This window comes from Tasmannia lanceolata, unplaced genomic scaffold (genome assembly GCF_043159265.1).
Source record: "Tasmannia lanceolata isolate RefF3 unplaced genomic scaffold, GAP_Taslan_0.1 ptg000006l, whole genome shotgun sequence".
NCBI lineage: Eukaryota > Viridiplantae > Streptophyta > Magnoliopsida > Canellales > Winteraceae > Tasmannia > Tasmannia lanceolata.
The window spans coordinates 20,018,067-20,035,124 of NW_027518683.1; the positions used below are offsets into that span (position 1 = coordinate 20,018,067).

The following is a 17,058-nucleotide window of genomic DNA, read 5'->3' on the forward strand; positions in this document are numbered from 1 at the left end:
TCTAATAAGGCTCGTTTCTTTCGACGTAAAAACGGACGTAATCAATAGGTTTTTTTCTTCTTTCTGGATATGTTTTCTGGGAGGGCGTACACAGACGCACACGTGCACGAAAAAAATTAATTGAACAGAGACTGTTCAATTTGTTCGAGGAACCTTCAATTTACGATAATATCCTTCAAAATGAACCATAGTCACAGACTCATATCCTACACCGAACTATGGTTTTAAAACGAAATTTCATTTTTCTCCATTTACCGAATTTTGGATTTTCGTCCAAAACTTCAGTTAAATGCCATTATTTATTTATTTTTAAAAAAGTGTTACAAAATTTGGGCCGAAATTTCAGAATTTCAGTCCAAAATTTCAGAATTTCGGTCTAAAATTTCGGACCAAATTACCAAATTTCGGTGGGGTCCGAAACGGTTATTGAAACCGAAATTTTAAACCATGTACTGAACTGTGGAAAAAAAAAGAAATTCCATAATAATTCTTTTTTGCAATCCGACATGGCCTATGCCTGGTGTGCGCATTGTTTCAAATTTCGGTTTCAGTAAATTTCGGACTTATCCGAAACAAAATTTCAACCGAAATCCTAAAATTTAGGGCGAAATTCCATACAGCTAACGAACTGCCATTTTTTTTGGTTGGCATGATTTTTGAGTCATAGGAGATCCAAGGCATGGACTATCAAGTGAGCTGTTCAGATCAATCAAAGATGAAACTATTTATTCTTTAGGCATGCATCTTGTTATTATTGCAATGAGGTCGTGCCCTAGTGATATGAAAGAGATCTCACTCAATGCTTGCGGAAGGTAATGGTCTTCTTTTTTTTAATGAAAAATTTGATAAAACACTTCCTTTAGCTGGGATGATCAGTGGGAGGCCTCATGATGCATTTACGTCTGATCAGAACAGTTAGAGTGAAAGGCCGGAAGCTTCAAATCCATGATTAGACGATTGAGAATGATCAAATTGTTGATCATACCGTTCAAATTACTCGTATCGAATATCAAACCATTAAAAGTACTCATAATGAAGATTGGATGGTTCCAATCACTTTTATGTTTTCTTGAGTTTGTTTTCAGATTTGAGCTCACCTTCCTAGGCCCTTGATCCATCAAGATTCTTCGAGAATCCTGATAAGAAAATCTGAACCATTGATTTTTGATGGGTCCCCATACTACAAGAACTAACTGTCTTGATCTCATTCTCCTCTCTTGTGGGACCCAAAAATTGTCTTTTACTATTGATTGTAAAAGTGACTCCTTGTTTATTCATCGCTACCGCCTACCTAAGATCCTTCCCACCCTTTAGCCATGGTCAGCGAAAAGCTCGGGTCCCACAAAACTACAGCACGAGCTAGAGGGGTATTTCCGGGATTAAAAAAAAAAGAGGGAACGGAACTGATATTTTGGCCTTTCAAAAACTGCCTCGCGGATTCTGAATCCACATGCTCTGTCTCTCACGCCCTATGTGTTCTGTCTAAGTTAAATTCTCTCTCTCTCTCTCTCTCTGGTTTTCATTTCATGGCTTCCATTCTCGAAGCTGGTTGGCTGGTACTTCCTTTCAATTCCTCATTTCTCATTTACTTTCACTATCTACCTTCATTTTTTTTCCCTATTTACTTTCTCTCTGTATTTGTTCTTGTCTTTTTTACTAGCCCTAATTCTAGATTTCTATGTCTTTCTTGAAATCATATTGCTGTTATCAGATCCGTAAATGTATGGATTTTCTTCGTTCTGTATCTTTGATTTTCTTTGTTTCTTATCGGTTTTCTCGAGTCCTTGTTTTGATTAGGTTTTGTTTAGGGTATCTATGCTTTATTTTATCTTTTTTATAGTGATTCTTGATGAGCTTAATGTAGTCTTACTCCTTGATTTTGATTGTTAATTCGAGTCTTGTTGATTGGAGTAATCTACACCATTCTTTTAATTTTTGAAGCCATTTGGATTTCGTATAGATTAGGGGTGAATTAGAAGATATAATTTATTTGTTTATAAATCTTTGAGCAGAAATAGTGCATAGGATGTGAATTCAGATATTTGATTTGTACATTCTTAGGTTGAAATGGATGTTACAATAGGCAGCTACTTCTTCACATTGAGTATACGTGTTTTTGTAATACATGTTGTCATTTCCATTCGAAGAATTCTCCATATTTGATTACTGTAATTTCTGAGTGTTTCTTTAGGAAAGACTTTGTATCCCTCTTTCATCAGTGGATTTCTTTTGAATTTTGTCCCGTGGTTTTTCCCTTTACATCGAAGGGTTTTCCATGTTAAATCTTATGTTCTTGTTTGTGCTTGGTGGATTGTTATTTTGTGCTTTGTAGTTTGCTTGTTCTTGGCTAGTTTCTTGATTCTCAGATAGAAGGGGAAGTTTATCCGCTTCGGTCTATCTGCATTTCCCCAACAGTGGGAAGATGAGAATGTTGTTACAAGTAAATTATTTGGTTATTAATTCCACTTCAGGTGAAAGTGACAACATTTAGTGTATGGATAGTATTAAGTTTCTCTCTCTTGATTTGGGGATTTAGTTGCCATATCATCTTTAAATTTATTTTGAGATGTGCCCGACCTGCGATTATATTCTGTCGAATCTGGTTCATGTTTCTTGTAACATTGTGATGTAATCTCACAAGCTCAAACTAACAAAGTTTGGTGCGTCATGCTGCAACCACGAGGTTGTGTTCAAGCCAGCTTACCTACAAAAACAGAAGAAAAAACTCTATTATAATGGCATCCGGTCAATGGTTGAAAAAATTAGTTGGATGCTGAATTACAGCGGTACCAGTGGGGTTGTTGAGATTTCAAAGGAGATAGCTGGGAATTAGGCTCCAATCTCTTGGCAGAATCACCAAACTACCCGTGAGTTCATATCTGGAATCTTGACATTTCAGTTCAGTGGCTGAGGTGGTGCTACAAGCTCTTTTTAGAGGAGCATTAACATTTTACTATCTATCATTATTACTTGAATGTCTTTCAATATTTGCTAGGAAGTCTTGTGTTTTCCATTCTCACGCTGAAGCTTTGCTTTTGCAAAGTAACTGTACTCATCCCATTCATAATAAAGGATTTGCTAGTGTCCATCGCAGAAGGCATTTCACGGATGAGCTGTTGCATGTGAGAGCAGCCACCTCGTGAATTAAGACAAAATCAGCTGAAAAGTGAGCCCGTGTGGCTGCTGTCACTTGCAACAGCCCATCCGCGAAATGTCTTCTGCGATGGACGCTAGCAAGTCCCTTATAATAATTGATGCTCACATCTTTCCATTGAGTCCTGTTGTTTGTCTATGTATTTAAGGCTCTCATGTTTCTGTCATGGTCGTCCGTTGCTGATTAGAACAATTGGTTAGCTTGGAATGCACATTTCTGTCTAGTCATATTTTTGTCATTCTTTAAACACGGATGATATCTGCTTGCAAATAGTTTGTTCGTCATCCCATAGGTTAAAATTTCTTTAAAATGCTTAAAACGGAACACGTGTGGCTCCCCTGAATTGTTCTATATTTCTTTAGTCACATGGTTTAATTAGGTTTTGAAGTTGATGTTGGCACTTGGTTGCCTTCTCAATGCATTCATACTACAAATAGCATGTATCTGATTACATACTTCTTTGATTATGCAGTATCTGATCACCCATTTCAGTGATTTTCACCTGGCTTCCCTAGGAAGTTTCTTTCTTCACGAAAGTGTCTTTTTCTTTTCGGGACTTCCATTTATATTTATTGAAAGGGCGGGACTACTAAGCAAGTACAAGATTCAGGTTTCTTTTCTTTCTCAGGTTCTTAAGTATAAGCTGAATTTATTTTTGTTTATATTAATATCAAATTTTGAATTACTAAAAACGTGGAAGTCTTTGACAAACTCGTTCTTGAACTTATATTTTTCATGCTTATTTGCAGTTTAAATGCCTTTTTTTGAAAGATTATATGCAAATAGCCAATATTAAATAAGATAGAATCATCGCATATATTGTTCTTTCGACATTTTACATTGATTCTTTGAAGTTAATGAAAAACTGAGCAGGTTTTATCATAAATATGCTGAGCCAATCATCAACTTTGTCATCTATTTTTTCAATAAAATTTCAGCTAGAAGTTGCAAGTTATACATTAAAAAGAACTTAATACTTAGCAATGCATTTTGATAAACTGTTGTGTTTCCTTACATGATCTTTCAGTTAACCAGATGGCACATTAAATTGCAGGAACCTGCCCTGCAACCTTTTGCTTTCTTTCCTTTGTTGTCCCTCATCAGATTCCCCACTGTCCACAATAAGATTTTGATTTGCATATCTGAGAATTTTAGCGTAAATCATAAAATTGATCACGACACTGGTATTCTAGCTGCATTTCAAGGATTCAGCTCAACCGGGCCCACAAAAGTTCTTTATTGTTCTCTTCCAATGCCTCCTCCGTTTATTGAGGAAATCCTTTGTCCATTCCTTTTTTTTGAGAACAACTTCTTAAAAGGGATTTACGATCAAAGTTTTAAATTTCGGATTTCGGTCAATACCGAAATCGAAATCGGTAATATCCGAAACCTTACTTATTTCGATCGAAATTTCTATTTTGAAATTTCGGTTGAAATTTCGTTTTGAAATTTAAGGAATTTCACCAAAAAATCCAGGATTTATTCATTATTTAATATTTTCCCGAAATTTCGTACGAGATAAAATAATATATATTTTTTATTTCGTTGGATTTCGTCTGAAATTTCGCCCGAATTTTTGGTTTTGGTGGGGAGCAAAACGCATTCCGAAACCGAAATTTGAAACCATGTTTACGATAAAGGGCAAAGACTGCCCCATGATAAATTTCTCCACCCATCACTGCCCTATCTTTAGCATGAGAATTCTCCTACTTATTGGCATCCCCAAGAACATGAGAGAACACAAAGTCACCATTCCTACAAACAAAAAGTCATGATTCCTATAAGAACCTTCCTTGTTGCTCTTAATGTTCAAGAATTGCATTGTTCAATGTCCTTTAAACTTTCACTCCTTTGCGATCCCCATCCATTCCAAATTAGTGAACAACCTAATGCTAAAATTGAATTCACAAGCTACCCATAATCATGTTCCCGTCATCTTTTATTTGTTTGGTGACAGCTCCCATCAGTTCATGTATCCAGTTACTATCTACTGAAGCGCATCCGTATTGTCTTCATCCGTTCTTTTTTGTTATTGTTTACCGTTCTTGTGAAGGTTCAGGCCAGCGGCAAAGTATCAGAAACTTGGAAATCGGTTTCATTATTTTAGAGTCTTACTTGGATGAGTTGGCACAAGACATGACGACCGGAATTTCAATAAAAAAAATTTGGTTACGCAGTTGAGTTTGTGAAAAATTGTTGAGAACAGTGTAGAAAATGTATTAAAAACAAAAACAAGTATGTAAAAAGAAAAATGTGGTAGAAAATAGGACAGAATCAAGAAAGTAGAGATCAGTGTGTATGGGTTAATGAACTGAGGAGAGGAAAATGGTGTGTTAAGACGATTTCTTGGATTCTTTTAGAATGATAATGCCACATTTTGATCGGTTGGGAAGGCGGATCTGAATGGAGCCAGGATTAGAGTATCTGTCTCTTATGTATTGAGTGTGGCTCTGGGACATAGAGGTCATGTATTGCATGATAAGTGAGAGCTGGAAGAACTTTAAAACAAAAATAATCAGAAACATAAAACTTAAACTGCTGTTTTGTGTACTTCATGAACTTAGTGGATACTATGACGATAAGTTTCAAAACCGAGGAAATCGGCGAGTTTTTGGATCCATGCTCTGGTCCCAGCCAAACTGAGTTAATTGGCTGAGTTCTAACTCCAAGTCTTGATTCCTCGAGCACTGATTCAAACTTGTTATTTATCCACTGGAAAGTGATTCTTCCTGCTTTCACTGGTTAGCTAGCTAAGAGGCAATTTTTTCTTGATGGGTTGTTTATTTGCACATTTCTCTATTAAATAGTGCTTTATTTGCGACTTTTAGTCTGATGAGGGGTTTATGGTTCCCTGCAGAGGAAAAATAACACTCCAACTGCTCAGGAGAAATGTATTACACGCCTATTGCTGTATCATTTTTGTGTGAACTTGCCAGTTATGATTGTTTCCTATCCTGTCTTCAGACGTATGGGCATGCGTAGCAGTCTCCCATTGCCATCCTGGTATTTTCATTTCTTTAGATACTGAAGCTATTAATTTTGTAACATAAAATGTGGCCTTTACATTCTATGCTGTTCCTAACATGAACCATATTGTGTGTGTGTGTGTTATATTGTTAAAGCATAAAAGATTGAAAATGCCTTTCTCCCACAGCTTAGGCTTTTGGAGCAACTGGTAGTTTCACATCGTATCAAAGCAAAGGTCCTGAGTTCAAACCTCCCGGATACAAAATTCCACATGCAATGGCCAAACCCAAAAGAGGGGCCACATGTGCCACGTGTAGGCCAGCCCAAGAAAGAGGGGCCGCACGTGAGGCGGAGTGTTAAAGTATAAAAGATTAAAAACGCCTTTCGGAAAAAAAAAGATTAAAAATGCCTTTCTCCATCAGCTTCAGCTTTTGGAGCAACTGGTAGTTTCACATATATATGTTTGAAGTTTGTACATGCTACTTTTTATGTTTACTTCTAACAAGATCCTACTGATTTTGTAAAATTTTCTTCTACAGGAAAGTAGTTTTGCTACAAATACTCTTCTACTTCATCCTGGAAGATTTTGTGTTTTATTGGGGGCACAGGATTTTGCATACAAAATGGTTGTACAAGCATGTCCACAGTGTTCATCACGAGTAAGTGAAACATTTTTTGGTTCTATTAATGTAAAGTTTGGAGGGCTTCGTTGTGGTTCCCTCTTTACTTTGACCATCTCATGGACTTAATTTTATCATATGCAGATATGCTACGCCATTTGGACTGACTTCCGAATATGCTCACCCTGCCGAGATATTATTCTTGGGTTTTGCTACGATTGTTGGTCCTGCTATCACTGGGCCGCATCTGTTGACTTTGTGGTTATGGATGGTATTAAGAGTCTTGGAGACGGTAGAGGCACATTGTGGTTACCATTTCCCTTGGAGCCTGTCAAAGTTGTTCCCCTTATATGGAGGGTCTGTTACTACCTTCTCTTCGTTGCATCTTGTCTTATTGAGAGCAATTTTATGTGGGCCCCTTTGGTCTCTGTGTCTGATTATTTCTTTATGTAAATTTTTCCAGTGCTGATTTTCATGACTATCATCACCGTTTACTTTACACCAAGTCCGGCAACTATTCATCAACTTTTGTTTACATGGATTGGTATGCTTCTGTAGCCTCAATTGTTCAATTTGTAACTATGAGCTTAAGAATATCTACAACCTGGCTTTTTCTTGTAACCATGCAACTATGTCTTTGCATAAAATAGAAATGTGTATAGAAACTCGTTTTATAAGAAATCATAGCATATTCTCTGTATGAATTCATTCAATGTTGGTGCTTGGTCTTCTGGGTTTTGTTGTTTTATATCTATTTTATTACCATGCCTATGAACTTTTTGATCATGTTAGTATTCATTTGTATCATCCTGATGAAGCATTTTACTTGCAAGGATACTGTTTTCTTGAAATGCAATATAATCAGATTCCTAGTATATATGTTAGTGAACTGAAATGTAGATTGTCAGCAGGATAAGGAACTCTAAGTTAGCCAATATATATATATATATATATTCTTGGATAGGTCATGAAAGAAGGTTTCTTTTTTCAAACAGATAAATCATTAAAAGAAATACGAATACAAAGAAGCACATCCAGTAGTAGGTCAGAAAACTGTAAACTAGGTGTGATGCCAAGAAAAGAGTTTACATCATCAGTGAACAATTAAACCCATGATTCTGTATGGTGAGGTTGGAATAGCTCTTATTTTTATTTCTTTTTCATGTAGTATTCCCCTGTGCTATGGCCATCTGGTTTTCCTGAAATTTCAACAATGTTGATGGGTTATAGATCGTCCTTGAGTTTTCCTCCTTGGTTTCATGGAAGCTAACATTGCCGAAGTTAAAGCCTTGAACTGTGCACTTTTGCATCTTCATATTGGAAAAAATAACTCTGTCGTTGGACGAAATCATCACTTAGCTAAGATCCATCATTGCGGGTTATGGAAGCCATTGAGATGCGAGGGGCTGGGGTTGCGGTGGAAGACAAAAAAATGGAGGATCATCTTCTGTAAACCTCAAATTGTGAAAGGAATAGGTATCTAAAATACCTGTGTTGTCGTGATGGAGGTCGACGAATTGGCTATGTGGTTATAATGTTATATTAACTCCTGGAACGAGAAATAGGATTGCACATGTGATGAAGGTGGGCATAGTGCTTTTCCTTCCTAGCTTAAGGAGGGAGGAAAGAGACACTCATGGTAATTGAGCTCCATAAGCATTGCCATCTCTCAAGGAGTACCGGTTGCCATACTATGGTGCAGTGGTTTATCCCAAATGGACGAAGGTTGGCTGTGTGAAGACTAGGATTGACAAAGGAGTTGTTGTTTAGAGGTTTCCTTGGGAAATGGGATATGAATTAGCGATTGATTGGTTGAAGGCGTCATGGTGGGAGGATGCTCTGATTGAAACTGCTGACTAGGTCACAATGGCTTTTATCATTTCCTTTTATTGAGTTGGAAAACAGGGTGGCGGGAGGTTTTCAGTAAAGGAGCGTTGTGTTTGTTCAATCATGCAATGAAACTCTATTCTTCAAGTGTTCTATAAGGCTGTTTGACTAAGATTTGTTGATATCCCCTTTATGCCTAGGGTTGGTTAGCTTCATGGCACTGATGGAATACATCATGGGATCTAACCTTGGTGCATGCTGAAAATTTGTAGTTGTGTGTTCTGGTGGAGATGAGGGCATTTAGTTGTCAGACCTTTATGGGGACCATCTTAGGACTCACATTTTAATTTTTAAGTGTCATTTAGGTGCCTTTTAAGTCCATTAAATTGCAGGAGGAGTACCATGGTCTTTTCCTTCTAATATCACTCGGTTTCTTTAAATTGTAGCTGTTTAAAATGGGGCCCACAAGTGTGTTAAACTACCAGTTTACTCCAAAAGCTTAAGCTGTTGGAGAAAGGCGTTTTTAATCTTTTATACTTTAACACTCCCCCTCACATGTGGCCCCTCTTTCTTTGGGTTGGCCTATATGTGGCACATGTGGTTCTTCTTTTGGGTTTGGCTGTTGCATGTGGATTTTTGCTATCAAGGAGGTGTGTGGCCCCTCTTTCTTTGGGTTGGCCTACACGTGGCACATGTGGTTCTTCTTTTGGGTTTGGCCATTGCATGTGGATTTTTGCTATCAAGGAGGTTTGAACCCAGGCATTTGCTCTGTTTCCATGTTAAACGACCAGTTACTCCAACATCGCAAGCTTTTGGAGAAAGGCGTTTTTAATCTTTTATACTTTAACAAAGTGTTATGCAAATCTTAAGTGCTTGGGGGTATTTAGAGAGAGAATAGGAGTCCTAATGAGACTAGGAGTAGTTTTACATCAAGGATTAAGAGGTTTTTTTTTTCTTTCCAATTTTCATATGGCTTGCATAGCCTTATATGAAAGGTTTATTGGCCTTGAAAACAATTAAAAATGAAAAAAAATTGATGTTTTCTTATGTTGATGGGGGTATGAAGCCTTTTTTGAAGTGTGATGCTTCATATTAGACTAACTTTTTATCTCTAAACTCCTCTTTCACTTTCGTTTCTACTCTCTCTCTCTCTATTCTACTTGCACTTTCTCTTTTCCCCCTTTCATTCTTTACCCTTTTCAGTTGGGTTCATAAACTGCTCCCCTTTTCCATTCGTACCACCTCTCTTTCTTTTTATTTGAATGGTCTATCACACCTCTTATTCTATCTTGATCTTGATCGAGATTATCTATTATCTTTCTCTTGGCTGTCATGGATTCACATCAATTTGGTATTAGAGATTCACGCCAAAGTGGTATCAAAGCTAGGATTGCATCCAACTTGAATCTTTTGTTAGAGGATTTCATCTACTCCGTTCGTGTCAGGGAGGAACATGAGATTTTGGATTGGCACAATATATCTCAGAAATGTGGTTCTCGAAGTCTTAACGTTAAGTATAGGGAGTTTTGGATACCACCCGAAAGTCTATCTCAGGAAAGTGTGTTGTGAAAAGATTCAATGAATTTTTTGGGTTTTAGATTTTTCTTTGTAGGTAACAAGTTAGGTTGAATTTCTATGTATATAAGGGCTGTGGGAATCTCTAGGGGACTTTTTTCTAGTGCATCCTATTGTTAATATGGGATTGCCCACCTAGTTTTCAATCTCTCCTGAGTTTTTCCTATCTTGATCATAGCTACTACTAGCCATTATCTTTCCTTTTCGTGTGGCTCTGATCTGAATATGCCTATGGATTTAAGATTTTTCTGGATTTGAAATCTCACCTAGAAATTTTAGCACCTTAAGACACCTTCTTTCATATTTCAATATAAGATTCAGATCAAGTCTATTTCTCCTCCAGAGTTTGAGTTCTTTGCCTGCTTGCGTTTTCCTGAACCTGAGTTATTTCACCGCCTGTTGTATTTGAAGTTTTGAACCTATCTTTTGGGAAATAGTGCTTTCACTGCTTGCAGTTTGCAACGTCTTTTTTTTTTGGGACTCCTTGTTTACAGGGATGCTTTGCCTTTCTAGCAATAGTTTCACATGTTCTAAAATTTCTGATATTTTTAATTTATTGATCATGCATTGATTTTAGAGGAAACTCTTCAGATCTGCACCTGAGGGCGAGCCCTGGTGCAACGGTAAGATTACTCCATTGTGATCTGATGGTCACAAGTTTGAGTCATGGAAACAGCCTCTCTGCAAAGCAGGGGTAAGGCTGCGTACATCTAGCCCTCCCCAGACCCCGCAATGGCAGGAGCCTCACTGGGCCGCCCTTTTTTTTCCTTCAGATCTGCACCTAAATCTTATTGATAAGGTGCTAGTGTTGTAGCAAATCCCTCCCCCCCCCCTCCCCCTTCCGGAAGTCTAAATTTTTGATTTTTTATGTTGTAGATTTTTAGGAATAGATCTTGATATGAAATGAAATTTTCAACAAATAAACTTAAACTTGGGATCAACCGCAAGTTTGTGGTTGTAATTTTAATTACAAGCCTCTGTGCATCAGAAGGTAGATTTAAACCAAAATATTGTCTTTTTTTTTTGAATGATTTTAAACCAAAATATTGTTAATAGGGAGGGTTCTGGTCTTCTTAACATGCAAAAACTTCACGGAAGTAAGGAATCATAAATTAAACATACATTGGATATTAAGGATGATATTCAATCAACATCGATTCTCAACCTTATAATGTCTTCTCAAAAAACATGAATATTTGATCCTAGATAACAATGAAAAACATGAGGACGTGCTCTCTGAAATCAATGTTGGTCACATCTATGATAGTGATAGAGATGAAAATATAAAGATAGAATAGATGTGAATGAAAGAATGAAGCTAAGCTCAATTTCAAGTATTATTTTTTAACATCGTCCAATTTATATAGAAATTTTTCCTAAATTGAGTATGATTTTTGAAGAGAAGAAATTCAAACAAGGAAGTTTTGTCTTTCATGGTTTTTTTATTTTTCAAGATTGGGGGTATCTGATCCGATCTAAAAAATTGGTAAATTAGATTAAAAATTTGAGCTTCTTTTCAAGTATGATGGGATGCATTTCGTATGGTTGGAAAGAAGTAAAGAAGAGAATTAATTTTTTTAATAAAGTTTATTTATGCTTGGTCGATGCAACCTTGAGAGATTTGCAACATCTTTACTTCAACTTTTACAGAGATCGTTGATTATCACGAAATATGAAGGTGCAAGTTTGCAATCAAGGTCCGTGGTTTTCAAAAGTACTTGCAGAAGTTAGGCTACCATAAGATGTTGGCACTTGAAGATGAATACTCGAGGATGGGTTTTCTCCAATCCAGGGGAATTTGATACAAAGTAACTTCATAAAAAAATCCCATAATTCAGCAAAGATAATCCGAAAGAAAATGCTAATCAATATTTAAAAGTAGGTCTGAAGGCGTTTGAAACATTAAGATGTCAATAATGGGCCTTATAGGGACACATATTACTTGGCCGGGTCATTATGGTTTATGGAGTTTTTTAGTGTTATTTATTTGATTTTTGGGCAAAAAAATAAGAGGCTTTTGTTGGGCCCTATGTAGTGAAAATGCAAAGTGTTTTTAAGACAGCAACATGTAACGCACTTTCAGGCTGCTCTAAAATAGAAATTAGGCTGGCTGAAATTGATCCTATACCAAAAGTCAAAATTAACTAATGCTTCAAGGTGATTTAGGCCTATTTTTATGAAGTTTTGATCTACTTTTTGTGAGGTTAAAGAATAGTTAGGCCTATTTGTATGAAGTTTTGATGTACTTTTCACGAGGTTAAAGAATATTTGATCATGTTTTAATCAAATAGTTAGGCCTTTATCTTTCTCTAGCATTGTCTGTGAACATTTATTGGATTGTTTGTAGGACTGTTTAGTTTTTTGTGAAAGTTTCTACTTTTGGTGGATTCGTAGTAGAATTACTTGTTTAAGGAAATATTTGTAATATTTGTATAAACTTTACATTGTTTGGTTTTTAATAGTGAGCTGATATTTGCACCACTTTTGCCTTTGCCATTCAACTCAACTCAACTCAACAAAGCCTTTGTCCCAAACTAGTTGGGGTCGGCTAAGTGAATCCTTTAGAAAAAATTCATGAAGAAGGTGAAAGGAATCTACCCGGCTCTAGATGAGTTCTTCTACGTGGACCATTTTCTTCCATTCTATCCTATCCAAGGTCATGTTCTCTGCTATGTTCCTAGCTATCAAGTCTTTCCTCACTGTTTCTACCCAAGTTGTTTTCGGTCTGCCCCTACCTCTTTTTACTCCACCAATTTGGCACGAGTCGCCTCTTCTCACCGGAGCATCCAAAGGCCTATGTTGGATATGTCCAAACCATCTTAAGCGGTGCTCTCTCATCTTCTCCTCAATTGGTGCCACCCCCACCTTTTTACGAATGTCTTCATTTTTAATTCTATCTAACCTTGTGTGGCCGCACATTCATCTAAGCATTCGCATCTCCCCTACACTCATCTTATGCACATGCCGCTTCTTGGTGGCCCAACATTCTGAGTCGTACAACATGGCTGGCCTCACAGCTGTCTTATAAAACTTTCCCTTCAACTTGGTAGGGATTTTACGGTCACACAGAACTCCTGAGGCAAGCTTCTACTTCAACCAGCCTACTCTTATTCTATGGTTAACATCCTCTTCAATCTCTCCTTCCTTATGTGGAATTGAACCAAGATAGCGAAAGATATCTTTCTTAGGTACCTCCTGTCCAGTTATATTTACTACATCCTCGTCCCGCCTCCTTACATTACTAAAGTTGCACTCCATATACTTTAGTCCTACTCAGTCTAAAACCTTTGGATTCCAAGGTAGTTCTTCATAACTCTAACTTAACATTTACTCCTGCTTAAGTTTCGTCGATTAATACTATGTCATCGGCAAATAACATACACCACGGCCCCTCATCCTGGATACCCTCCGCAAGCTCATCCATAACTAGCGTAAAAAGATAAGGGCTTAGAGCTGATCCTTAGTACAGTCCTATTGTAATTGGAAACTCACTACACTTGCCATCCGTGGTTCTGACACTAATTACTTTGCCATTCAAACAAAAAAAAAAAATAAAAATATTTCTACCAATTTTTGATTAAGTAGTTCTGTTTATATCAATGGACTGTATGTGAACCAATAAAAAAAAAGGGGCGGCCTAGTGCACGAGGCTCCCACCATTGCATGGTCTGGGGAGGGCTAGATGTACGCAGCCTTAGCCCTGCTCTTCAGAGAGGCTGTTTCCGTGATTCGAACCTGTGACCACCAGGTCACAATGGAGCAACCTAACTGCTGCGCCAGGGCTCGCAAATACAGATAATGGGTGTGTGGTACCACAACAAGTGGATGCAAATATCAGCACCCCAATCAATATCATATTGTATTTGGGTAGAATTTTCAGCATAGTGGTTTTCTAGAGGTTTCATGCTTTTGTTTGTTTGCAAGGTTTTAAGTTTCGGTTTCGGTTTCGGTTTCAAACAGCGTCAAATCGGAAATGTTTCGGTATCTGTTCGAATATTCGTGGAAGTTTAATGTATAGAAACATATGCAAATGATAGACGTTTAAGATGAAACTTTAGAAAGTGCTAGAATAAGTATGAAAACGTATACAAACATATGCAAATGATGGACTTTTAAGATGGAACTTTAGAAAGTTTTAGAATAAGCACAAATACATATTAGAAAACAATCACACAAGCAAAAAACCACATGTAATGATTTAATAACATAAAAAACTAGGGACATGCGCTACCTTGCATGATTATAATTCAATTCATATCACATTCCACATGTAATTCGCATAAATATTTATATATAATACAACACATTTAACATGAAATTCATATAAATATAATGATGTAACACGTACTAGGGACATGCGCTATCGTGCATGTTAATAATTCAATTCATATCACATTTCACATGTAATTCATATAAATATTTATATATAACACAACACATTTTACATGCAATTCATATAAATATAATGATGTAACACATACTGGTAAAATAAACCACTAATACACTTACGGTTTTTGTTTTGCTAACGTTTTTGTTTCAACATGTATTTCGGTTGGGATGGAAACAAAAACATTTCTGCTGTTTCGTGTTGGTTTTGGTAGAAATTTAGTACTGTGTGTGTTTTATAAGTGTTGGGATACACATAACCTTTGTTGTTGCATCTTTCAGTTTCAGTTAACATCTTTTGATTTGATCCAAAAGGGAAAAAGCTACTGTTAGCTAAGGCCCTGTTTGTTTTGGATTTTTAAAACCTATTGCGAGTCCAAAGCTGATGATTTGTCTAAAATTTAATACTAGCAATTGGTTCTCAAAATCCAAAAAAAACAGGGCCTAAACACCTTAGCTTTTTTGATTAATTACCAGAATAATTAATAAAACATTGCATGTACGTGCACTATGGTGTCTCCAAATAGTCAAATCCTCATTCTTTTCTCACTGAATTTTGTTTGTGAGAGATTCCAATGACTGACAGTTGATCAGTTGTTTCTGGAAACTATCACATACTCTCCTTTAGTTCGGATTCTGATTCTAATGTGCTACATTCTGCTTCTGATTATAAAACAGGATATTTGGGACAGATAAAGGTTACCGGAAATTGAAGGTGCTGAAGAGTGGCGTAGAAGTAAACGACAAGGAACTGTAAGGAAGACATTCTTTGTTAAGCTCATGTTTGTCGATGGATTTGATGATTATTCTGTTAGAGTAATCTCTCATGAGATCCGAGACCATGTCTATCTGTCCCTTGGTCCAATCTCTATACTCTGTTCTCTTTAGTATTTCCCATCTTAAAAATTACACTCCATCATGAAAAAGAAGAGGAGGTTAACCATTATCACCATTCATAATAAGCATCATTTCAAATAATCACCACTCATAAAATCATCATTTACGATAATAATCTTAAGGCATGTTTCTGTTTGTTTTGAATTTTGAGAACCTATTGTGATTGTGAGTCCGAAACTGATTATTGAACTCACAATCGGTTCTGAAAAATAAGATGATCGCAACAGCCTTGACCACAAGTTTGGCCCTTTCAGGTTCACAATGGAAGGGCCTTTTGTATATAAAGCCTCAAAATTGTCCTGCAAGGATGGTTGGCAAGCAGAGAGCTTAGTTGATGCCTCAGAAGTCTTCAGGCTTGTCATATTGCAGAATATCTCTCAACTCACTTAAAAGATGGGAATGCTTTTTGGGTCATAAGAGAACTGGTGAAGATTTCATAACCATCGCCCAAACCACACTGTTAAGAGTCATCTGTTGGGAATGCTTTTTGGGTCATAAGAGAACTGGTGAAGATTTCATAACCATCGCCCAAACCACACTGTTAAGAGTCATCTGTAATGAACCTGACGCAGGGAGCGTGAGAGCGTCACTAACAAGATGGAGGTCAACACAAGCAGCAACTAAAATAATCTAGTGGGGGTTTGAAAACTCATGCCATGGTTTGGAGCAAAATTCCAATATAACACGTGAAAGGAGTGATGGTCCTTCACCCACATGAAATAGCCAATGCTCTCTTCACAAGTGATATCCAAAAATAAACTTTATTCAAATCTATCTTGCTTTCCTCATACCATTACATGATATAGAGAGTTAAAATCTAAGAATAGCAACCCTAAATACTTGCCTAACAATTATTCTTCATCTTCTGACTAAAGCAACATAAATAAAAAATAGAAACATGATTAAAACTTTCCTAAAATAGTACTCCCATAATAGCCCTATACCATATCCGTAAAACGTCTATTAACTTACGTAAATCAAGTCCAAATCGCGTAATCTTGGGCTCTTTAGATAGGTAATCGAAAAACCTGTCTAAAAACACCAAAATAAAGCTAAATAGACAGGTTTTGACATCCCAAAAAAATACCACAAATAAATGACGAAAATAAGAAATAAAAAATAAAAGATTTGATCAACGCCTGCATCATTCACCCCCGCTTGAAGAAAACTCGACCTCGAGTTTAGGCCATCGTCCTCCAAATCTGATTTTCGGCTTTGCACCAGCCTTCCATTCTTTTTTCATCTTTTCTTGATACCTTACATGAAGCTTCTTTTTTAAAATAATGATCCCTTACATGAAGCATTGCCATGAAAAGGGCTCTCGAAGGCATCTCAGATCCATAACCGTCTTCTCATGGATGCGGGCTTCGAGTAGTGCTAACTATGTGTGAAAGTCTTCACTTGTTGTTGGAGTTCTTCGTTCTTCGTACCTAGATTAGGCTGGCCGACGTTAGGTGCGGTGAATTCTTCATCTCGTCGGAGATCCCTTGTACTCTGATACCAACTGACGCAGGGAGCGTGAGAGCGGCAATAACAAGATGGAGGTCAACACAAGCAGCAACTAAAATAATCTCATAGGAGTTTGAAAGCCCATGCCACGGTTTGGAGAAAAACTCCAATATAACACGTGAA

At 37.0% G+C, this 17,058-nt stretch overlaps 1 protein-coding gene across 1 annotated transcript; it reads left to right on the forward strand.

The window, feature by feature from the left end:
• Positions 1-1,364: 1,364 nt before the first annotated feature.
• LOC143880044 (methylsterol monooxygenase 2-2-like) lies at positions 1,365-15,481 on the forward strand. Its single transcript, XM_077382813.1, has 7 exons — positions 1,365-1,556; positions 3,627-3,764; positions 6,012-6,157; positions 6,661-6,780; positions 6,886-7,098; positions 7,205-7,285; positions 15,208-15,481. Exons 1-7 carry the CDS (start codon positions 1,527-1,529, stop codon positions 15,284-15,286), a joined length of 807 nt encoding a protein of 268 aa, XP_077238928.1. The 5' UTR covers positions 1,365-1,526; the 3' UTR covers positions 15,287-15,481.
• The last annotated feature ends 1,577 nt before the right edge of the window (positions 15,482-17,058 follow it).